Source organism: Nomascus leucogenys, chromosome 8 (genome assembly GCF_006542625.1).
Source record: "Nomascus leucogenys isolate Asia chromosome 8, Asia_NLE_v1, whole genome shotgun sequence".
NCBI lineage: Eukaryota > Metazoa > Chordata > Mammalia > Primates > Hylobatidae > Nomascus > Nomascus leucogenys.
Genome location: NC_044388.1, coordinates 110443392 through 110467451, shown reverse-complemented (window position 1 = coordinate 110467451; position 24060 = coordinate 110443392). Strand labels below are relative to the sequence as shown.

Genomic DNA, 24060 nt, shown 5'->3' with positions numbered 1-24060 from the left:
GAGTACAGTGGCACAATCATAGTCACTGCAGCCTCAAACTTCCAGGCCCAATTGATCCTCCTGCTTCAGCCTCCTGAGTAGCTGGGATTACAAGTGCATGCCACTGCACTCAGCTATTTTTTTTTTTTTTTGTAGTGGCACGGTCTCAACTATGTTGCCCAGGCTTGTCTCCAACTCCTAGGCTCAAGCAATCCTCCCGCCTCGGCCTCCCAAAGTGCTGGGATTACAGGCGTTGAGCCACCGCGCCCAGCCAGTGCCTCTGAGAGCTGATGTGAGTGTAACTGAGTCGCTCCACGTGCCAGGGCTCAGAGAAGAGCTCGCAGATAACTCACTGTCTTACAGGGAGGCCGGCGGCTGCAGTGAGCACTCAAGCCTCCTGGAGGAGATGGGCCAGGGCCTGGGAGGAAGAAAGGGGTGTCCCAGGCAGAGGGGCCCCCAAGCCAGTGTTGAGAGGTGGGGAAGCAAAAGGCTTGTTTGAAGAAAGGAAAGAAGTAGGTACAGCCAGGGCGGGGATCAGGTCACAGCAGATGCAGCAAAGGCATCCACAAGCAGGAAGTGTCGGGCACCCTCGCTTTATGCCCTAGCACTGGGGAGGCACCGAGGCGTGTGAGCAGGAGGCCCTTGGGCCAGAGGCTGGGGGAGCACAGGCCATGACTCTGCAGGTCCAGGATGCTCGGAAGCACAAAGGAAAGGAACTCACACACTTCTTCTTTCTAGGCTGTCCCAAACCACCTCGGGTGGGTAGGGATCCACCTGCTGCCTCCCAGCCCCTGATGTGCAGTCCCTTGGGCCTAGCACCTACCCTGGGTAAACTGAGGGAACACCAGAGCAGCCCTAGCCAGGAAAGGGACTCCAGGCAGGACGGAATGGCAGACGGTCACCCTCCCTCTCAGTGTTAGGGCCAAGCCAGCTACTGTGCTGAACTCAGGGTGCATCCCTGGCTCCCCCAGACCTCAGTGAGATCAGAGGCTCTGGTTAGCCCATTGAGCCCAGGGCCCGGTGAGCCTCTGCACATCTGAGAAGAGTGGAGCTCAGGCTGAGGTGCCCATCCTGGCTGCAGGCCCTGGGGCCACCCACCTTGCTTCTCTGGACTCACCTGGAGGACGGTCCAGACTGTAGAAGCGAGGCTGTGCCAGGACAGAGAGGCCAGGAGGGCATTCTTCTGCCCTTCCAGCCCCAGGCTGCTGGGCCTCAGGTTGGCTCACAGCCCCCGGAGCACAGTACAGGGCCGCCCCCGGAGTCTGCCTTGCTCTGTCCCTCCCCCAGTGGGCTCCACACTCCTCCCACACTCCCTGCTCCAGCTCCCAGGAGAGCCAGGCTGCCATTGTTGCTTTGCTGGAGCCTCAGGACTCCATGCGTGGCCAGGGTGGGGGCCATCCCATTTCCCCTTTCAGATCCTTGGCACTTATTTCAGTTCCCGCCGCCTCGATGCCCCACCCAGGTCTCTTGCCCCTCTCTTGGCTCTCTCCTCACACTCACCACACCCTTCCTTCCTGAGCCCCTGAAGGGTCTCTCCACCAGCCCCGACTTGGGAAAGGCCCACTCTGCGCCAGGAGCGGGCCCCTGGGCCTTGCTGGGCCTCATCTGTCCATCAAGGCAGGAGCAAACCAGCTCCTCTGCACACTCCCCTCCGACCTCAGTCCCTGGCGGGTAGGTGCCAGTGCTGCCCTGCTTCCGACTCCATGAAGCCCGCTCAGCCTCGCGTCCACACTCCCTGTGCACACATCACAGCCCCACAGGCCCTGGGCAGGCCCTCCCGCCAGGAGGCTTTGCTGGAGCTCAGAGGCCTTGACACCAAGTCCAGCTCCACGCCGGGCACTCCGAAGTGCTCTGTGTGGAAGCTGGCGCCAACTCACTCCATCAATACCTGCAACATGCCCAGGTGAGCCGCTGCAGCCAGGAAGGCTCTGGGACACTGTGGGGAATGTACCCCGGGCCTGCTCTGGAGGTACAGCCTCCAGACCAGGGAAGAGATTTGGGACAGCTCAGGGGCCAGGCAGCTGCGGTCTGGCCTGGGTCTACCCAAGTCCACCAGACTCCTATTCCCCCGCCAGAAGGGGTCAAGTGGCCTGGACGCGGCCACATGGAAGGCCCTTCCCGGCCATGGACTTGCTCAGGCAGAAGGCAGCACTTGGCAGAGTGCCTGGCCCTCCGCAGCAGCAGCAGAAGTCAGAGAATCTCTCTGGCTCCAGCAACTCTGACTTTGTGGTTGTGGTTTTGGGGCTAGGAGTGGGGGCCTATCCCTCCCGAAACCCTGCTCACACTCCCATGAGTGTGAGGAACCCCAGGGTTCCAAGACAAACTGCTGAGGCCTCGAAGCTGGACTCAACCCCCAGGGAAGGAGCTATGGGTTCTGGGGAACCAGGGCCAAGTCAAGCATGGGCCTCAGACCACGGCAAACTAACTGCGGGTGAGACCCACAGCCCAACGGCAGACCGACGCCAACAGCGGCCAGGCAGGGAACGTCTGGGGCAACCCTCGTCTGCTCCTCACCCACACCCACCCCAGGGCCCTCGACAGTGTCAAGGGGACCTGCACCACTCACTCCCAAGCAACTTGGCTTCAACAAGTCCCTACTTTGTGCCAGGAGCCTGGCTGCACAGGAAGCGACAGAGAATGGCCCAGAAGCAGCCCCGAAAAGCCTCCTCCCCTAGTGCTGCCCATCCCCTCCCCGAGAAGGGCTCAACAGTGCCGAGGACACCAGGCACCCCTGAGGATTCTGGGAGCACCACTGCCACCCGCAGGGGGTAACCTACTGTGCACTAGACCCCTGGGTGTCCAGGGCAGGCGGCAGACCTGGGAGGATCCAGCAAGGGGCATCCTGGGGCCCTGGGACCCAGCAGGTGCCAGCCAGTGAGCCAAGGGACAGGCGGAAGCCGAGTCTTCATCACCCTCTCGCCACAGGGCACCATGCCACCAGCAAAAGCAGGGGCAGGGCTGGTGTGCTAAAAATAACACGACCAGGCCTCCCTCGTGCCAACACCTTGGGCCTGCTGCCTGCTTTTGGAAGGCCAGGTGATATGAGGGGGACACGGAGCAGAGGCCCCAGTTCTTCTGCACACATCCCCCAGAGCAGAGGGGCTTTGATGGGGTTGGCCCAGAAAGCCAGCAAGATTCTCCAGGGAAAAGGAGCTCGGGAGGTCAAGGCCAGCTCTAAACAGGCCCAGGTGGATGGGCAGTAGGCCAGCTCCATACCCCAGCCACAGCCCAGTCCTAGGTCAGGAGCAGTCCTGGGCTACCCAGGAGATGGCATGGGGGCTTGGGACTAGGTGTCCACCTGCTGCCTCCTGGCCCCCTCACGTGCAATCCCTTGGGCCTACTGCCTGCCCTAGGTAAACTGAGGCAGAGCAGCAGGGGGCTTGGGAGTCCACAGGACACATCTGGCACTGTCAGCTGTGTGTGGGCAGAGGAGCTGCTAGGGCAAGTCCCACCCTGGTGGGCTGTCCTGAGATGGCACCAAAACTCTGCCATGGAGCCTTCAGCTACTAGGGACAAAGGGCGAAATCCAAACACAGAAATTCAGAGCAGAAGGAGCACCCTTGCTCACCTGGGGAGCCCCTGCAGAGGGAGGGCCTAGTGAGAGTCCGGGAGGTTCCGGCCGGCCAGGTGGAAATCTGCAAGCAACCACCGGGAGCCAGGGGAGGAGGCCCAGCCTCGCCCTCCACCCTCACAGACCGGACACCCCAGGGCTGGGGACAGCTCCACGGGACACACTCGGGGTGTCTTCTCCAAGGAAGAAGGGGAGCATGGACCAGGTCCCCAAGTTCCCCATGACAAGACCTGGACTGTGCCAGGCTCTGCCAGGCACCAGCCCTTCCTGATCCAGAAACAGCCCAAAGGGCCAGGCTGAGCTGGAGAAGCGATTGAGCAAACCTCAACAGTGGAAAAGGTCCCCATACCCCACAGACGGCCAGGCGCCCACAGAGCCATGGGGGAGCCGAGACCACAGAGCACCGCTGCCACACCCGGCCACCACAGGTCCCAGGGCCGGCATCCCTGAGAGGGGACGCGGGTGCCCTGAACCCGAACACGCCTTCCCTGGGGACCCTTTGGCCTGGGTGTGAGCAGAGACTTCAGGCGATGACCCAGGCTGTGTGGCCACAGGCTTTTGGGGAAGCAGGCTTAGGCCTGAGGGAGACCACAGCCTCTCTCTGCTGAGCCCCCCAGTCATGGGAACAGGGAGTCCCGAGCCCTCCAGCACAGGAAGGGGCCACGTGGGCAGATAACCAGCTGCAAGGCACCTCAGCTGATGATCCAGGGGCCCAGGCTCAGCAGTCAGCCCGATCTGGGCTCAAACTCCCGCGGCATGCTGCCCCCGAGGCTCTGCATACTCTGCGTCAAGCGGGGAGACCACAGCACCTACCTCCCAGAGGCCTCACGATGAGGCGGTTGTCCTGCAGTTGAAGCCACAGCCCCACCCCAGGCCCCACCCCCAGGCCCACCCCTCCCCTTGCCCCAGCCCCGCACTCACCTGGGGGCTGCCAGTGCTGAAGCCCAGGGTGGGCGTGGTGGGCACCGACATGGAGTGGGGGCCCATGGGGGAGCTGATGACCGAGAAAGGCGGGCCCATGCCGTTGATGGGGGAGCTCAGGGTGCTGATGGGAGAGTGCAGCTGCCCCGGGGAGCCGATGCCAGGCCCCAGGGACGGGTGCAGCGAGGGGGCAGCCATGGAGCCTCGCCCCGTCGGGGAGGTGAGGGAGGAGTTCACCTGGGTGGAGAAATCTGCAAGACAAGAAGCCGCAGGAGAGTGGTCAGCGCAGGTGACGCCGGGCCCCACCAAATGCCTGCTCCCCCCAGCTACAGACGCACCCTCGGGAAGACCCCGGCACCCTCAAGGTGGCCCCGTGGGTCTCAACAGCTCTCTGACGCAAATTCACACTTACTAGGGGCCAGGTGTGCCCGGAGCTCCCCTCCAAGGCACTGTTCTGCGCCTGACCCCGGCTTGAGGCTGGGCCTGCGGCAGACGCAGGAAGAACCCGCTGTGAGTGAGCCCCAGGATGCCCGCCTGGGTAGCTCCAACCCTCAGCACTCCAGGCCCGTCCACCTGGGAAAGCAGTCGGAGGAGTGGCTGGTGGCCGGGACTAGTCAGCCCCTCTGCCCATCTCCACAGGGACTCAAGGTGAAGGTCTGGGAATAATCATGAAAGGCATAAAGGCTGGTGTCTCCGAGCACCTGCCATGTACCAGGACCTGGTCAGTTCTGAGCGTGGGTGAATTCGTGGATTTGGGGGGTCTGCAGCACTGTGATTCTCCCATTTTACAGATGCGGGAAGCCAGGCCCTGAGTACTCAGAGCTGCCTGTGGCCAAGCCAGGACTGGCAGCACCTGCTGACCCATTGCCATGTCTGTGGCTCTAACCAGCAGGCCACACTGCCTGGACCTGCTCAGGTGCCACAGCAGTGGTCGCCCGGGCACCGGACGCTCAGGCCCCTGGCTCCATGCTCTGAGGTCTGTTTGAGGGGACCAGAGGGGTAGAATGGGGCACTTCCCGTGTGGGCAGTGGGCTGGACACTGCTGGGTGGCTTTGTGCCAGGCCTGGGTGTGTGCCAGGAGCAAGAGGGCAGCCCACAGAGGCCACAGGATAGGCTGGGACCTCCCACACTCCCGCCTTCGAAATCAGAGATTTCAAAGCCCCAACCACGCTTCAGGAGGCGCCCCCCGCCCCGCACCCTGGAGGCTGGCACGGCGGAAGGGAGGCTCCCAGGTGGCGAATCCACTGCCCCATGGGCCGGAGCAGACCACTGGGAAATGTCGGAGCCCACCCAAGGCAGCACAGACGGCAGCGCGTGCCGGGAGCTGGAGGCACTGCCTGCCTGCCCCCACCCTGCCCCCAACAGGCTGGGCACAGGGGGCAAGCCACTCTCCCTCTCCAGGCCTCAGCCTTCCCATCTGCAGAATGGGCTCTCAGGCCCTCCGTGCCTTGACCTGTGGCAATCACAGGCACTTCTGGGGAGTCGAGCAGGACCATGAACACACAGAGTGGCTGTGACTGAGCCCACATGCCCCAGGTCAGGGGACACCCCTGGCTGCACCCCTCCACAGCCCTGGGAAGAGTTCACCTCCCCGAACCTCAGGGCAGCCGTGTCCAGGGCACGGCTCACTCGCTGGGTGCCAGGCTAGAGTGGGAGGAAGCCCTGGGCCAGGCCTCTCATGGGCATCTGCCTCCTGTGCACCCTGTGTCTCAGGGAGACATGGTATGAGCTTTAGGATGCCACCACCAGTCCTGACCCCGTCCAAAGCCAGCACTCTTCTTATCTCACACAGCTCTGCTGCCCCCAGCAGCTGTCCAAGGCCAGCTCAGAGGCAGCAGAAACACAGAGGCTCTGCCACCCTGTGCCCACCTCTGCTCAGGAGCATTTGCCCATTCCTGTCCAGCAGCCTCAGGCCTGCTCCACATATCCCCCTCTCGCTTCCCCTCCCAGGCAGGAAGGTGCAGAAAGGAAGCCTGGACGCCAGCACTGCCCTGATTCAGCCAGCACTGCCCAGATTCAGCCAGCACTGCAGGGGCCTGGCTGCCACTAGTGCCCCATCGCAGTCGGGGTACAGACCCCACCAGCAAACGAGCCTTGTCTGACCCACTGGAAACCTTCATCATTCACAATATTGGGAATAAGCCATTTTATTGAACTAAGGAATTCCAGAACCAGATGTTGGTGGCACCTACTGGCTAAGACGGGTACTGCAAACCAGCCCTATTAGTCATTAAACTCCTGGGAGGAAGACAGGCAGGACCCACATGTAGATGTCAAACACATGCAGCCCAGAGGTCTCCACATCCAGAATCCCCAGGTGCAGAAGGCCAGGGAGAGAACAGCTAGGGGCTGACAAGAGAAAGCAGGCAAAAAAGAGTGTGTCCAAGACAGACAAACACAAAATCAGGCTGCTCACATGAGTCTATGAAATATCTGCATAACCTGATGTCACTGATTCCTGCAACTCTTAGAGAAGCTACCACCACCAGCCTGTGACAGACAGGGAAACTGAGGCATAGAGAAGGTGTGTGATGAGAACTGCCCCAAAGGCACACTCCCAGAAACCTGCAGCTGCCCCTAGGCCAGGCAACCATGCCCACCAGGGCACTGCGGGGACCCTGGGAATGCCACACGGCTGCCTCATCACAGCCCCACCTCACCCACCTTCAGCTGACCCCTGCTGGAGGAAACCTGAGTCAGCTTCTCCCTTTACCAAGCCTCAGTTTCCTCATCTGTGAAACGCAGACAGGCACGCCTACTCAGCAACAAGTTCTGCTCAGTCCCAAATCCACACAGGCTGAGCCTGGACCAGGGCTGGGCCCTCCTTCTCCAGATCAATCCAGGGAAGCACTGTGCTGACTTCAAGGCAGAAAGGACAAGAAAGCGCAACTGTGCACAAATAAGCTTTGCAGGCATCTCCACCAGGCAGCCCTGGGAGCACCTGGGAGGAGGCCAGGCCATGCAGGGAGCCCAAACCTCAGCACTGCGTTCAGAAGCTGGGCCTTGGAGTGGCCTGACCTGAGGCCCCAGGCACCCCTGGGAAGGCTGCCCACCTTTCTTCCTGACCTCTGGGAAGAAGATGGGAATTTTAAGGCCATGGGAGAAGTCACTCCTGGATTCTTTCAGCTTCTCCACCCACCCCCTGCTCCAGATGTAATCTGGGAAGACTGGGGAGTCAGGGGGACTCTGAGTTAGAGGAGGGGACTGAAAGGTTTCTGGGACAGCCTTCCAGGCCACCTCAGGAGCTGAATTATTTAAGCCAGCTGCCCCTGGGCCCTGCTCCCAGCCCTTCCTGTTTACACAGACTCCGTCCACAGCAGACACCTTCCCAGAGCCTGGGTGACAATAGGCTGGGTGTGTTTTCTAGAATCCTCTGGAGAGAGATGCTTTTTGGCCAGGAAGAGAATACTAAAAAAGAAGAGGCAAAAAAATGCCTCGACATCCTCTACTCACAGCAAAGGGCCCTGTCCACGTGCATGCGGGCTCTGTCTCTTCCAGGCCATTTATCTGTCCCCACCCCTGATAAGTGGTGGCTCCCATAGGCATTATTCTTAAAACATCCTACTTTGGGGCCTGGCGGGGTGGCTCACACCTGTAATCCCACCACTTTGGGAGGCTGAGATGGATGGATCACCTGAGGTCAGGAGTTCAAGACCAGCCTGGTCAACATGGCAAAACCCCGTCTCTACTAAAAACACAAAAATTAGCTGGGCATGGTGGTGCACGCCTGTAATTACAGCTACTTGGGAGGCTGAGACAGGATAATCGCTTGAACCTGGGAGGCGGAGGTTGCAGTGAGCAGAGATCGTGCCATCACGCACTCCAGCCTAGGCAACGAAAGCGAAACTCTGTCTCAAAAAAAAAAAAAATCCTACTTTGGACTTGCAGGAGCACTTGTTACCAGCTGGTCTCCACTGGCTTCTGTGGCCCTCCAGGCTCACCCCCAAACCACAGGGACAGCCTCAGACACAGACAGACCCAACCCAGGAGCCAGCAGACACACAGCCCTCCCCACACAAGGGAGCGGCAGAGGGGCCTGAGTGGCAAAACTGAATGGCAGGATCTGGGAACCTCAGAACCTGAGCCGCACAGGGCCCCACAATCCCAGAGCCTCACACCCCTTACACCCACTGTGCCCACTTAGGGACCACAGGCAATCAGTGTGACTTCGAACCCCAGGCGAGGAGGAGCTCAGGAAGCCCTCAGGGACCTCCAGGGCTAAATGGAAGAGCAGAAAGCAGGCCCTGATCGCGGCAGGGGCAGTGCCCAGCAGCCCTACACGGGCCAAGGCACCTCACACAGCTACTAGATTTCTATCCAGGAAGACTGCACAGAAAAAGTGGTGGAGTGATTGCTCCCTTGGCACAAAACTGACTCTAAAGTGCAGATACCTGGAGGCCGGGAGCAAAAGCCTTGTACCAGAGATGAATGCCCCGGAATGCCCAGCACCCAGGGCATGCACAGAGCAGCTCCCTGGGCCCCCAAATGGCAGATCCTGAGTGTCGGGGGCTAAGCGGCAGGTTTAGTAACATTGAACTAAGGAATGATCTTGTCCTGACTGCTGCCCAGTGATGGCACAGGCTGCTCCCCAAGACGGTGAATTCCCACCACAGGTGTATGCAGGCACCACTCAGGACCCCAGGGACACTCACATCCCAGAGGGTCTGCTGGAAGAGGGAAAGGACACCCTGTTGACCAAAGTTCCTGAGCTGCACAGTTCCCTCCAGAACACTCAGCAGCGCCAGGATGCTTCTGCTGCCCGGACCCCAGAGCAAGAAGCCTGGGGAACCCCCACCAACTCCCTTCCGGCCTCTGCCTGGCAGGCGGGGGAGGCAGAGGTGGTGGCAGGAAATGCCAGTCTGACTGTGGTTGGGGCGGGGGTGAGCCCTCAGGACTCCAGCCCCCTCCTGGGCAGCCAGGGAACCCCCGGTTCTTGGAGAGGGGAACTCAAAGTCCCCACATCCCTTTGGAATCTGCAGGGCCAATCGCGGCAGGGTCTGAGCAGGCCACAGGCTGGGGCCGAGGGATCAGGTCACCTGTCTAGATGAACAACAGAGGACACCCGGACCATCCAATCTGGGGCCCCAGGAAGCCCAGCGGAGGGAAGGACGGCGTTCCAAATGGGGGAGCGTGGGGTGGGGTCCCGTGGGCTCCATGGTGGGGAATCCAGGACGGTGCAGAGGAAGGGCAGAGTGCCCAGGAGGGGGGAGGAGCTCGGCCTGCGGTGAGGAAGCCCACTGGGTCAACCAGCACCCAGATGAGAGCTGGTCCTGAGCCTGCCTGCTCCCGGTTCCTGCAACGTCCGTGCAACCCTGTGCCACCTGCCTGGGGACCCCCCTGGAACTGAAACCCCATTGCAAGCAGCTAGCGGGCCCTCAGAGCTTCCTGGATCGCCCACCTCCAGCCCCCACCTCCGGAAGTACTGCTTCCCCTGGCCGCCCAGTGGAGGGAGAAGGGCAGCACGGGCGGGGACTGGGATGAGGACGTGGCAGGGACCACGGCGCGTCAAGGTTTGGGGGAAGCTGAAGGTGGTTAGTGTAGGAGGAAGAGGAAGGAAGTGTCCGCGAGCCCCAGAGGGTGAGGGGCCCTGAGGAACCAGGGTGGGGCGGGCAGCCGTGCCCAACATAGGAGGTGCCGGCCATGGTGAGAATGGGCTTCTGCTCACCCTCGGGCCCACAAGACCCACCACTCCCTGATGGAGAGACCCTAAGCAACCCCTTAACCTAGATGAGCCTCAGTTTCCCCTTCTGTAAAATGGGCATGCCAACAGCAGAGGTTGTTGAAGATGGGCCCTATGGGCCCTCGGCAGGGTGGGCTCTCCGTACCTGCTGTGCGTCTGTTTCCCGCCTCCCCGCAGGGGCAGGCAAAGACTCGGGCCTGTCACCTCCAGCCCTAGGAGCGTGGCCCGCTAGCGGCCTCCAGGCCAGGTGTCAGCTTACAGCTCAGGTGGCCCAGGCTGGAATTTCAGCTCTTCTGAGGTTACCCTGCCCTTTCCCCAACCAACACCCGGGCCCCAAATCTCAGCCCCATCTGAGGACAGGCCAGATTGGCCCTCCTGAATAGTCAGGAGAGACCCAGGCCTGCCTCCACAGGAGCCTGCGGGCCCCAAAGCAGGGTCTGATGGGGGAGCTCCCTGAAGGCACTGCCAAGGGGCCCCACGGGGAGGTCCAGCCCCCCACCTCGGCCAGGCCTATGAAGTCACCCACCTGCGGGGACCTGGACACTCAGGCCCCTGCTCTGAGCCAGGGGTTCTCCAGAACCACCCAGACTCTGGAGGAGAAAGGGGGATAGGGCCTGCACACCAAGGTGTCCATCTCCTTCACTGCGGCCCGCACCTGCTCACAAGACCCCCAGGAAGTGGCCCTAAGGACTGCCGGCCCCACACAGACCCCTGACCGGCCTGCTCCCTAGCCCTGCGCTACCCAACCTGCCGTGACACACACAGAGATGCCCCAAGGGCCCAGTGAGACGGGCCCTTCCATGATCAGCCCCCCATGGCCGGCCAGTGCACCAGGAGGGAAGGGGTGAGAAGGAAGCAGCGGTGGACACAGGAAGCCACGGTGAGGCCAGGCGGGACACCGCCAAGGGAGGGACAGAGATCTGGGTCTGCACCAGACACAACGCCACAGTCCTGCCAGCCCCGTGGACATGTGGGAGTTGGGAGTGACCAAGGTTGCAGAGCCAGCACAGACAGGCTTCTGCCAGGACTGAGAGGGGACGGATGCTTCCCTGAGAGCCCACGGCATCCCAGCCTCAGGACAGAGCCCAGCCAGGCCAGGTCGGTCAGGCTCTGGACTCCTGTCCGGCCTCTGCCTCTGTGAGATTGGTCCCCCAGGTTCCACGTGACCAAGAGACCCTCAAGGACTCTGAACGCCAAACCCACCTTTATGATCACCAACCCCTGCACAAATGCAGAGAAAGCAGGATCTTGACTCCCTATCCCCTCACCCAGGAAGAGCCAAACACTGGCCTCTCCCTCCTTGAGCTCCATGGAGCCCCTTGACATTGCCTCCCACCCTTCTGCCCTCCCAGCCCAAGAGGCCACCATGGTGGGGACCCTGTCCAGTTTCCCCAGTGCAAGATCAGGGGCTGGTACAAGGGGAGACTGGGAGACGCAGGGTAGTGAGGGGGAGTGATGTCAAGATGAGGGGCCCAGGAGTGCTGCCTGAGGCCTCTGGCCCCTGAGGCGTGTAGCATGCAAGTGCAGCTGGCCAGGCAGCTCAGTCCTCAGCAGAGATGGATCCAAAGGCAGGGGCAGATCTGCAACCCAGACCTATAAGACCCTGTGCGGGCCCTCCCCCAGAGACCTCCACGAGCTACCAGGGCATGAGAATGAGGAAGAGTGACCCACACACCTTGACCTTCTCCAAGCCTCAGTCAGGAGACACCAACCTAACACCCTTCAGTCTTGACTGACCTCAAACTCCCAGGGCACAGGCAGTGGCCCCTCATGGAGACAGGCTCCATCAAGGCCCAAAGGGCCTCAGCAGGAAAACCACTCTTGATTATAAAACTCAGCTTAAAGCAATGTCTGTGAAGGCATCCAGCGAGTGTGCAATGACACTTCTGCACGGTCACTGCCATCAACATCACCATCATCATCACCACCGTTATCACCACCACCATCACTATGATCACCATCACCATCATTAACATCACCATCATCATCACCACCGTTTCACCACCACCATCACTATGATCACCATCACCATCATTAACATCACCATCATCAGCATCATCACCACCATCATCACCACCATCACTACCATCATCAACTTTAACATCACCATCATCACCAGGATCAACATCAACACCATCATCATCATCACCATCAACATCACTGTCATCATCACCACCATTACCACCACCACCACTATCACTACGACTACCATCACCATCATCATTAACATCACCATCATCACCATCATCACCACCATCATCACTACCATCACTACCATCACCACTACCATCATCACCAACATTAACAACACCATCATCACCAGCATCAACATCAACACCATCAACATCACTGTCATCAACAACACTACCATTACCATCACCACCATCACTACGATCACCATCACCACCATCATCACCACCATCATCACTACCATCACCAACACTAACATCACCATCACCATCATCACTACCATCACTACCATCACCAACATTAACAACACCATTATCACCAGCATCAACGTCAACACCATCAACATCACTGTCATCAACATCACTACCATTACCATCACCACCATCACTACGATCACCATACCACCATCATCACCATTATCACCATCATCACCACCATCATCACTACCATCACCAACACTAGCATCACCATCATCACTACCATCACTATCATCACCACTACCATCATCACCAACATTAACAACACCATTATCACCAGCATCAAGTCAACACCATCAACATCACTGTCAACATCACTACCATTACCATCACACCATCACTACGATCACCATCACCATCATCACCATCATCACACCATCATCACTACCATCACCACACTACATCACCATCATCACTACCATCACTATCATCACCACTACCATCATCACCAACATTAACAACACCATCATCACCAGCATCAACATCAACACCATCAATATCACTGTCATCAACATCACTACCATTACCATCACCACCATCACTACGATCACCATCATCACCATCACCACCATCACTACGATCACCATCATCACCACCATCATCACTGCCACCACCATCATCACCACTAGGATCACCATAATCACCACCATCAACATCAACACCATCACCACCATCACCAACATTAATATCACCACCGTCACCACCACCATATACATCACCACCATCACCACTACCATCAACACCATGATCACCATCAACATTAACATCACCATCATCACAACCAGCATCACCATCATCACTGCCATGACTACCACCACCAACATCAACATCACCACCACCATCACCATCACCATCACCAACATCATCAACACCATCATTACATCATCATCACCATCACTACTAGCTGAGCAAACCCTTGCCCTGCTCCACTGTGCAGATGGCAGGTTGAAGCCCAGACAGGTTGACAAGTTTTGTCACAAACAGCAAGGGGATGGTGTTTTAGGTCCTCTTGGCCATACTGAGCAAGTTGAGGACTGTCCAGGGGCAGAAGGAAGAACAGGAAGTGGTGCCAAGGCTGATGGCCACCCTTGCACAGCCCACTCATACAGCCCAGGGGCGCTGGGGTTAGATCCAGTGGTGGCAGGTACAGCTGCAGCCCAGCCACAGTGAGGGAAGTGGGAAGCACACACAGGAGGAAGAGGGTGGTCAGGAGGGGGCTCCCCATGAGCAGTCAGCAACTGCATCCAGGAAGCATTCCAGAGAGAGCTGAGAGGTGAAGATACCCATTAACTGGGGCATGAGGGCTAGGGTCTTTGCAGGAACCCCACCCTGCCATGCCTACTCCCCCAAGAAGCCCACCATGGGAGTTGCGGCCACAGGCCTCACACCAGGCCCAGCTATATTCAACCAGATATGCACGCGCCACCTTCCCCAAGTCTTGCAGCCATTGCTGTGATCACCCACCAGGCTGGTGGGGCTGCCAGATGCCCATGGTGGCCACTGTCCAGGGATGCCCCAGGCACTAAGGGGCACACTTAACCTGGGACCAGGCTGCCTGAACCACCATGGTTCAGAAGAGGAAACAGCCGCAGAGCAGCATCCACTCCCAAATTCTTCACAGCTTAGAGGCAGATGGGGACGGCGGGGGCACACCTCGGCCAGGCAGCTGGGAGGTACAGGCCAAAGTCTTGCCAGACCCCTGGTCCTCTGTGACCCAGCCTCCTGATTGTGTCATGCCCCCTTCACCACCCTGTGTGTGCCCCAGTGCTACAGGGAGAAGAGCGCCCAGGTCGCTCATGGCTTTAGGCTGACGGCAGAGTCGGCTGCACCCCTCCCTGCCCGGCTCACACTGCACTTGGTCCGATGCCCCAGACGCTGGCTCAGGAAATGCCAATTCCCTACTGTCATTTCCCGCTTCCCCATGATTCCAGGGTTTCCCAGGGCAGGATGGGCTTTTTTTTTTTTTTAAGGAGAAGCCAAGTGACCACCTGCAGAACTGGCCCCTAACAGGGACCAGCAGGCAGGGTCTGTCCCTAGAGGGCTGAGGGTCTGGCAATGACTGGCCAGTGGCTGTGGGACTCAGAGCCCCATCCCGGAGTGCCTGCCCAGGGACGGGTTCCCAGTGCAGCTGCTACTCCTCCACCCCTACGACTGGCACAAACCTCAAGGGACGCCCATCCCCAAGGTGCAGCCTACACGGCCAGAATGAAGTCCTGAACCCAGGGGCCAGGACCAGGGACCCCAAATCTGATGCTGGCCCTTTTAGGAGAACTACAGGGCATCTGATTTTACCAGGAAGCACCCACATCCCCCCAGCCTAAAGATGGCTGGGGTAAGCAAGAATTCAGGTAGCCTCATGGACGGAGTCACCCACCCATCCCAGGGACCCAGAAGTCAGGAGGGCTTGGCCCAGCCAGTGCCAAGGAGGAAGCCAGAGGAGTGCCGTGATGGAAATCGCCCAGCTCCGGGGCCAGGCCTGTCCAGCCACGCTCGCTCCACTGGTTCCCAAAAAGGAGCTCCTGCCATGGGGGTACAGGGAGGAGGTGGGCTCAGGGCCACCCACCTAGAAAGATGCCAAGGGGCCCCAGAGAGTCCTGAGAGCTGCTTTCCAGCCACAAGGCCGGAGACACTCAGCAAGGTGACCTGTGCCCCTGTTCGGCCATTCCCCCCCGGGGCATGGTGAGCAGACCACCCAACTGCTGCCTGGGGCAGAGGCTAGGAGGGAGGGAGGGCAGGAGTCAAGCCCCAGTCCTGGCAGAGTCCCCATGGAAAGAAGCAGAGTCACGGAAAGGGCATGACCAAAGGCATGGGGCCACCAGGAAGCCGGGAGCCCCAATCGCCTGCACGTGACGTCCTTCCCACCTTCCCCCTCTGCAAAATGGAGGCTCTGACACCAGGGCCTGCCCTGCGCACTGCACCAAGCCAGGTGACTGTCACGGCCCCCTGCAAACACACAGACTCCATCATGTGGTGGAAGAGCTGCTGTAGGCCGCAGCTACCACAGCTCAAACACCTACTGCAGGTGCATGCCAGGCCAACATTTCATTCCATGAGCTCACAGAAGTGTGGGGACAAGGGGGAGCCGCTCCTCCTGCCCCCGTCCTGCAGGGGAGGAACCAGGGCTCAAGGAGGCGAGACGCTTCCAAGCCCGGAACAAGAGCTGCTGGGCCAACACCTGGAGCCCTGGCTTTCTGAAGCCTCGGTCCACCCCTTGTCCACCCCTTGTCCACCCCTCAACCACCAGGGTGGCCGGACACAGCAGACGCCCATGAGCCCTGAGAGTTCCAGCAATGACGCCCACCTTGGAGGATGGGCACCAGCCCGGGGACTCGGCAGGACGCTCACCTCTCCAGGGCCAGGCAGGGGCTCCTGGGCACTGCAGCCTCCCTTCCAGGCCGTACCCCTGAACTGTGTCTAGCACCACCACAGGGCCAGACCTTCGAGGAGGGTGAGTGGGAAGCAGGGGAATTCCTGGAGAAACCCCGCCTGCCCCACAGCCCGCCTGTGCGGCGAGGGGGCCCCCACTCTGTGGGCTCCTGGGGGTAGTTTCCCTTCAACAGGAAAAGAAATGATTCTTGTTTCATTTTGAGCCATGTTGCTCTTGGTGGCTCAGAGGCCCTGCCACCGCTGCCAGCAGCTCTGTCGTGGAACAGCTGGGCTTTCCACCCTCAGGGCGGCTCTTCTCTCCACCTTCATGTGCACGGCCACCTGGCTCAGGAACACCCCTGCAGATCCTCAGGTCCCACCTGTGGTGGAGCATGTCCAGCTCCACACCAGAGGCCGACACGATGCTTCAGTCGGGGACTCGAATGATCAGGGCAGAGGATGCTCCCCTGGGCAGGTCCTGGGGCCTGGCGTGGGGCCAGCCTCTCTGGGGGACGTCCCCGGTCTTCCCACGGCCCGCTGAGCAGCACCATTTGCAGATGGGGACACGGGTGCTTAGAATAGGCAGGGCACAGCCACCGGGGCCACGCAGTGGATAGAGTCCAGGCAGGGAGTCCCTGAAGGACAGAGCACCTGCTCGGCACCCAAGGCTGGCAGTGGGGACCCTCTCCAGCTGGTGCCGGCTTTCCAAGAACCCCCCCCGCACCTGCGCCATAAGCCCAGGCCCACCCTAGCACGCAGCACCCTCCCCACAGTAGAGGTTCACCACCCACGCACCTGAGCCGGGTGCCTGTCATGTGCAGGGGCCTGACCGGTGGGGCATCTGCAGATGGGGACAGGGCCTCACCCATGAGACAGACCGAGAACGGGATGCCAGCCCACTGAGCAGGACTTCCCCCATCACAACCCGACATGAGCGCCCTCCCTGCCTCTGCCACTCCCGGGGCCAGGGCTGTGGCGGAGTTCACCCACACCATCCCAGAGGCTCAACTACACCCAGGGTTGCCTCTTCCAAGCTCAGCCTCAGCACGTCCCTCCTGCCCCGCAGAAACTTGCTGAGGGCCTGGGTCAGGCTCATCACCACTCTGAGTGAGAAAAACCACCCCGTGGCCACAGGCGCCACAGGCGCCACAGGCCCCACAGGCCAAGCCTCAGAAACCTCCGTCCTGGCTGCTGTGCCTGCTGTGTAGGGCCTGGTCCCCCACCCACTGTCCCAGGCTGGGGGCTTTGGACTTTGGGAGTGTAATGGGGAGCCCTGGGACCTTCTGGCAGCGACAGAGTGGACCTCCTGCCAAGTGACCAGTGGAGGGGACGGCAATGGAGAGGAGGGTGTGCTGAGCTGGCTTTAGCCTGGCCTGGGCTAGGTCTGAACTTGGCCACGTCTAGGGGCGCCCGGGCCCCTACCCACTGTGGGTCAGACTCCCCCTCCCCTTCCCTTAAGCCCAGGGAGAGGGGAGTGGACTCTACCCTGCACCAAGGAGATGCCGACCCAGGAGGCTGAGAGAAAAATCCTGCTGGGGAATCCAGGCAAGCGCAGGCTCCGGCCTGCTGCCCCCAGGACGGCCACCCCCATCCTCATCAAGGCTCTGACCCAAGGCCTCACTGTGTCCCCTCCCAATCCCACCAATCGGCACATATCAGGGTACTGTGGCAGCAGGAGGGGACGAGCCGCTGGCCTGCAGACGCGAGGGTGAACAGGTGGCAGGCAGCGTCTCTGCTCCTCAGTGCCCGGCCCCAAGAACCCAAGACTGGGCTGCAGCTAGCACGCACGGCAACTCCCAGCCTAGCCAGCAGCCCCCAGGGGCCTCGGAAGGAAGGGGAGGGATGGACAGGCCAGCGGCAGCTATGGAGTCTCTCTCCAGACTCTGGGTGACCCCATCCACAGAGTGCCTCCCGCAGGAATGTCTGCCAGCCCCCCCTGTAAAGGCAGAGCCAGACGTGGCCAAGTCCAGACCTCGCCCAGGCCAGGCTAAGGCCAGCTCAGCACACCCTCTCCACCACTGTCCCCTTCACTGGTCACTTGGCAGAATGTCCACTCTGTCACCACCAGAACTTCCCAGGGCTCCCTATTATACCCCCAAAATCCAAAGCCCCAGGCCTAGGATAGAGATGTCCAAGCCCTGGCCCCCTAGCCCTCTGGGGCTAGCCCTCTGCTGTCCCAGGGCTCCCCATTATACCCCCGAAGTCCAAAGCCCCCGGCCCAGGACAGAGGCGCCCAAGCCCTGGCCCTCTAACCCCCTGGGGCCAGGCCTCTGCTGTCCCTGTCCAGCACCCTTCCCAGCCTGCTTGGCCTCACCAACATCCACTTTTCTGGATCCCACAAGCAGCCCCCCGGGGGTGACCAAAGCCAGTGCCCACGTGTGCAAGGAACCCAGCAAAACTGCATTTCCACCATTCTCTCTCCTCCTGACAAATCCGGGAAAACGGGTTCCGTGAAATGGCCAACAACGTGCAATCTGTGACATCCAGAGGGGCAGGGGACAGGAGCGAGCTGAGGGCGTCAACAGGACCGGCCAGATGGCAGACGTGACTTTCTCCGAGGAGGACCCAGGAGACCAAACCCCTCCTTGGAGGACCAGAGCTTGGCAGGGAGATGAGTGGGCACAGGCCTGAGGCCACCCTGGAGGAGGCAGGTCACCGGGTCTCAGCCCTCTGGGGCATCCAGCAGGAAGGAAAGGAGCCAGAAATGTGTCTTCCACGGCTTCTGTCCCACACGCAGTCCGTCAAGCAGCAGCCCCCGCCAAGCAGGGAGGGGGCTCCATCCCTCCAGAGAACTCACAGACACAGGCATCTGCCCCGGGGCACCCGGCTATCACCTGGCTCATGAGGAGGAGGGGGCAGAGGAAGGACAGCAAAGGATGACTCCCCTCCCCATCCAGGTGCAGGAAGACCAGGGAAAGGGGCCGGGAGAGCCCGATGAGCCCAGAATGGCGGCCACCAACTCCAGAAGCTAAAACCTCCATGCGCCTGACTCACAGGAGAGGCTCCTGCTCAGGGCCTTTGACTCAGCTTCACACACAACACTAACCTGATGCTTCAGATGACTCCCCAGAGGACAAGCAGTCAGACAGAGGTAACCGTGGGAGAAAGGACCAACACCAGGAGGCCATGGGGAAAGGCGAACAAATCAAAGTCCAGCAGCCAAAAACACAACAGACCCTGGGCCCCACTCCTGCACGCGAGCGTAACAACATCCCAAGTCGTCCCCAGAAGAGACAGTACGTGTGCTTCAGGAGACGCTTACAGTGCCTGGCCCAGCCACCAGATGCCCGTAGTGACCCCAACACCTGTGCCTGTGCACGCAAATACACGCGCACACGCACGCACGCACACACACACACACACACACACACACTGCTTTAGCACAACACCTGACTCCTCTAAGCTAGACCCTGAAAGCACAGTCTAACAGCCTAGACCCCTGACTAAAGGCACAGTCTAACAGCCTAGGACCCCTGACTAAAGGGCACAGTCTAACAGCCTAGGACCCCTGACTAAAGGGCACAGTCTAACAGCACAGCCTAGGACCCCTGACTAAAGGGCACAGTCTAACAGCCTAGGACCCCTGACTAAAGGGCACAGTCTAACAGCCTAGGACCCCTGACTAAAGGGCACAGTCTAACAGCCTAGGACCCTGACTAAAGGGCACAGTCTAACAGCCTAGGACCCCTGACTAAAGGGCACAGTCTAACAGCCTAGGATGTTTTCTGCATAAAAGTAACTTAATACAAATTCAAACCTCCTGTCACATCAAGAAAGCTGACCTGGAAAATTCTTTCTGCGCCCACTCTACAGATGAGTAAACCAAAGCCAAGAGCTGAAGAGGCCTCTCTGTGGTCACCATGAGGTACAGAGATAAGAGCCCTATAAACGCTTCCTGCCCTCCAGGAAGAGCTGCCGAAGGGATCTGAATTCAAACCCCCCGATGTCACCTCTGAAACAGAAATCAGAGTTCTTTGCTGCAAGAGGCTTTCAAAAAACCTTGGGCTCACAGAGTCAGGCTGGGAACAGGCCTTCACGACCACGCCAGACGGCCCAAGTGAGGCAGGGGCTTGGGGAAAAGGGGAGAAGCTGAGCCCAGGGACGCCCAGGACAGCTCACAGTCACCGGCAAATCAGGACTGGTGCCGGGACGAGTGTGCGGGGCAGGCACGCCACACACCTGCTGCTTACTGACAGCGCAAAATGAGGGAAACGCTCATGGACCGCTCTGTAAGGCAGGTGGCCCTGGTCAAGGACTTTGTGGTCCCCAGGTGCACTGTGTTCTATTTCAGGGGTCAGCTCCAAAACCAAGTGGCTCCCAGGGACTGCCCGGCACAGCCGCGCCTGGCATCCATCAATGCCCACGCAGTGCTGAGGAAGGCTGGGCTAAATATTTACAGATTGCGAAAGGACTTTTAAAAGGCCTTGGAAAATCAAGATGGTCCAGGCTTGCATCCTGGCCAGACGGATCTGGTTTGAGTCCCTCCCTGAGACTCCCCGTGGTCTTGGGAAAGTTACTTCACAGCACTGAGCCTGTCTTCCTGTTCCGTGGGCACCGAGAGCGCATCCTTCTAGGGACGTCTGTGAAGACACATGAGCACTCCACATGGGCCCTGGCACTCTGTGCATGCCAATTAACAGACATCCTTGCCATGAAAAAGAAACGGGACATGAGCCAGGGCCGGGCAGGGCTGAGCGGCCGGGAGCTGGCTCTGGCCTCCACCAGCAGGATGGGTGTGGGGACCCTCCGACTCAGCCCCCTCACTCCCTGCAGAGAAGGGCTGCCGCTATGTCTCCCCTCTCACCCACCCCACACCGCAGCCACAGCAGCGGCCCAGAGCAGGCAGAGGCTGACCAGTCTGGCTGCTCAAGCCCCCTGCTGCTCTCTGCCACAGTGTCCCAACACTGGGCCCAGGAGGATGGGGTCAGGTCCACTGCACCCCTCCGGCTACACAAGTCCCTGCCACCACTCAGCCTCAGTTTCCTCATCTTTAAAATGGGAGTGGGGCAGACCCCAAGGGGTCCTCCATAGAGCCTCAAGGGAAGGAGAGGGAGGAGAACCACCCACACTCCCACCCTTGCCCAGAGCCCAGAGCCCAGGTCTTTCCTCTGGAACAAAGTGGCCTGAAAGGAGCCCTCAGGCCCAGACACCCAGGGGACACCAGAGACCCCAGTGGTCCTGGCCTCGGGCTGCAGGGTCTGGCAGACCCAGGGCCAGCCTCAGTTTGCTGTTGCTGACAGTGGCAGCCTGGGAGAATCAGAATGCTCCCAAGACACCCTCAGCACAGCCACGTACGGAGCAGCTGTGACCAGGCCACAGGCATGCTCCACGGAGCGGGGTGTCCCAGACCTGGCCCCCATACCTCCCCAGCCTCTCCCCACCTGGGGTCCCCAGATCCTCTCCCCCACAGCCCCAGCAGACCTGCCATGAGTCCCACACCCCATAGGCTCACAGGCACCCACCCAGGCCACACGGAGTGGCCACCAAACCTGGCCCTCACCTGCCAGCCACCTGCGGTCCCCTGCCCGCCAGGCCAGGCCACCGCCCGACAGAGAGGTGAAGAGGTGCAGCCTCATGGTGAGGGCAGGTGAGAGGTCCCACCATAGGGGTGGCCCCATCGGCCGCTGGCCGGAGGGCTCAGGATCCCACAGCCTCAGGCGATGCAGCGTGGCGGCTGAGCGGGCAGGAAGGAGCCTGAGGGAGGTGGCTGAGCAGAGCTGGAGTCTCTTCCAGGCAGCCTGGAGCTGGTCTCGAGCAAGTGGTGCTCATGCTGGCCAGGCGGCCCAGTTCCCCTTTCCCAGAGCCGCCCGGTCCCCCACCCTCAACCAGACACCTGTGACCACAGGCGGCTGCCATTGGCCAAAGCCAAGAGCTTCTTGGAAGAGGACAAGGACCCCGGCCTCATTTCCTCAATCCGAGACACGACTGTCACGCCCGCAGCTGGTGCAGCAGATGGTCTGCCACCCAGCAGGGGCCTGGGCAGAGGACAAGGGCAAGGCCCGGACGTTGGGCAGCCCCAAGTTCAAATCCGGCTCCACCACAGCCAGCTGTCCACTGTAGGCAGATCAGGTGACCTGGCTGGGCCCATTCCCCATCTGCGTGCTGGAGGGCGATGGCAACAGCCGCCCCAACATGGTGCCAGCCGGCACGCAGGAGTGCTGGATAACCGGACGCAGGGTGCCTGTCCTTGTCCTGGCCTGGAGTGGTGGCCTGGAAGAAGCCCAGGCATTGTTTGGGGGCCACAACCGCTCGCCCAGGCCCTCAAATCCCCACCGTGCCATCCCCAGCTGCTCCCAGCAAGGGCCACACCGAGCAGGGAGCCCTGGAGAGGCCAGCATTAGGGATCCTGGGGGGGCGTCCTGGGGGGGCGTCCTGTAGGGGGCGTGGTGGACGCAGAGGCCTGAGTGGAGGAAACAAGCAGGGAGTCACCAGGCCTGGCAAGGCAGGGGCCAGAATGGAGCAGAGCCTCGGATACTGGTGAGGCAGGGCCTGAGCAGCTCTGGATGGAACCCTCCTCGGGAGGCTTGAGGAAGCACGCGGGGGAAGGGGGCCTTCATGGCTCCCAGCCTCCCTCCAGCCACACAACGAGGGCTTTCTTCCAAGGCACAGAATGGCTTTTGTGGCCCATCAGCCAATGGCCAAGCCCAGGGCCGGTAGTGAGTGTGGGGGTGTGGACGTACAGCTTTCAGCCCTGCCAGCCCCTGGCATGCTAGTGGGGGTCCTAAGTCCCTACCCACCCAGGAGGCCTGAGACCCAACCAGCTCTGTCCACAACAGGCTGCCCTACCCTGCCCTGCCCAGGCTGCAGAGGCCATGGCCCGGGAACTAGGCCTCAAGGAAGGCTGCGCAGGGGTAGCTCTGAGCAGCAGCGACTCACGGCCCACACCCTGTCTGTGCCCATCCCAGGCCAGGAGCTTCCTGCCTGCCCCACCAGTGCTGGGGACAGGCCGCCAAGATGTCATGCAGGGCTGGAGGGGAACCAGAAGTCTCCCGTGATGGCACCCCCACACACTCACACCCGTCTGAAAACCCTTCTGCAGGCGGTGCTCAGGGCTAGAGGCCAGGCTGGTCCTGAACCACAGGAGGACACTGCCCCGCCTGAGCACAGGGAAACCCACTGCCCACAAAAGCCCAGGGCACCAGTGTCAAGGCGGCAGGTGGGACACGGAGGGCTCCTTTCCTCCTGGAAGACAGAAAAGGGCCAGAGAACCCTCACCCCAGGCTGATCGGGTGACGGCCCAGTACGGCCCCACCTCGGCCTCTTCCTCCAGCTCTGGCCCCTGTCCCCCAGCACGCCCTGCACGGGTCCACATGGCTGCTCACCCTGCACCCACAGCTCCGCCGGCTGAGGGGTCCAGGGCAGGTCCCTTCCCTCCTGGGTCTCACCCACCACAAAAGCCCACGCTCTGCAGAACCCACTAAATTCCCAAGTCTCCCCCAGCTTCGGGCTGTCCCTAGCTTGCTGGTGTCTCCACTGCTGCCACATCCCCTGACTCCATCCTCAGTCGCTGGGGACCCCAGCATGGTTCGCTTTCCTCTGCACCACCGGCCCAGCCACGTGGAGCAGGTAACCATGAATGTCTGCCCAGTTTCGGGTTCAAAGATGATGAGAGGGCCGGGCGCGGTGGCTCACGCTTGTAATCCCAGCACTTTGGGAGGCCGAGGCAGGCGGATCACGAGGTCAGTAGATCGAGACCACGGTGAAACCCCGTCTCTACTAAAAATACAAAAAATTAGCCAGGCGTGGTGGCGGGCGCCTGTAGTCCCAGCTACTCGGAGAGACTGACGCAGGAGAATGGTGTGAACCCGGGAGGCGGAGCTTGCAGTGAGCCGAGATTGCGCCACTGCACTCCAACCTGGGTGATGGAACGAGACTCCATCTCAAAAAAAAAAAAAAAAGGAGGGTCCAGGACTGCCCCCAGGGTGACAGTGTGGAGGGTCTGGGACTGCCCCCCCCCCACCCGGGGTGACAATGTGGAGAGTCCAGGACTCCCCACCTGAGTGACAGTGTGGAGGGTCCGGGACTCCCCCGAAGGGTGACAGTGTGGAGGGTCCGGGGCTCCCAGCTCTAGTGAGGAGAAGACAGGCTTTTGTTGA

General features: G+C 60.5%; 1 protein-coding gene across 3 annotated transcripts in view; it reads right to left on the bottom strand.

Annotated features, from left to right (window-relative positions):
• The window catches only part of RXRA (retinoid X receptor alpha), a 115826-nt gene that overhangs the window by 34058 nt on the left and 57708 nt on the right, over positions 1–24060 (bottom strand). For all 3 annotated transcript variants that reach the window (XM_030818141.1, XM_030818142.1, XM_030818143.1), the window contains exon 2: positions 4472–4722. In XM_030818141.1, coding sequence (XP_030674001.1) covers positions 4472–4722 — 251 coding nt within the window. The remainder of the gene's footprint in view (positions 1–4471; positions 4723–24060) is intronic.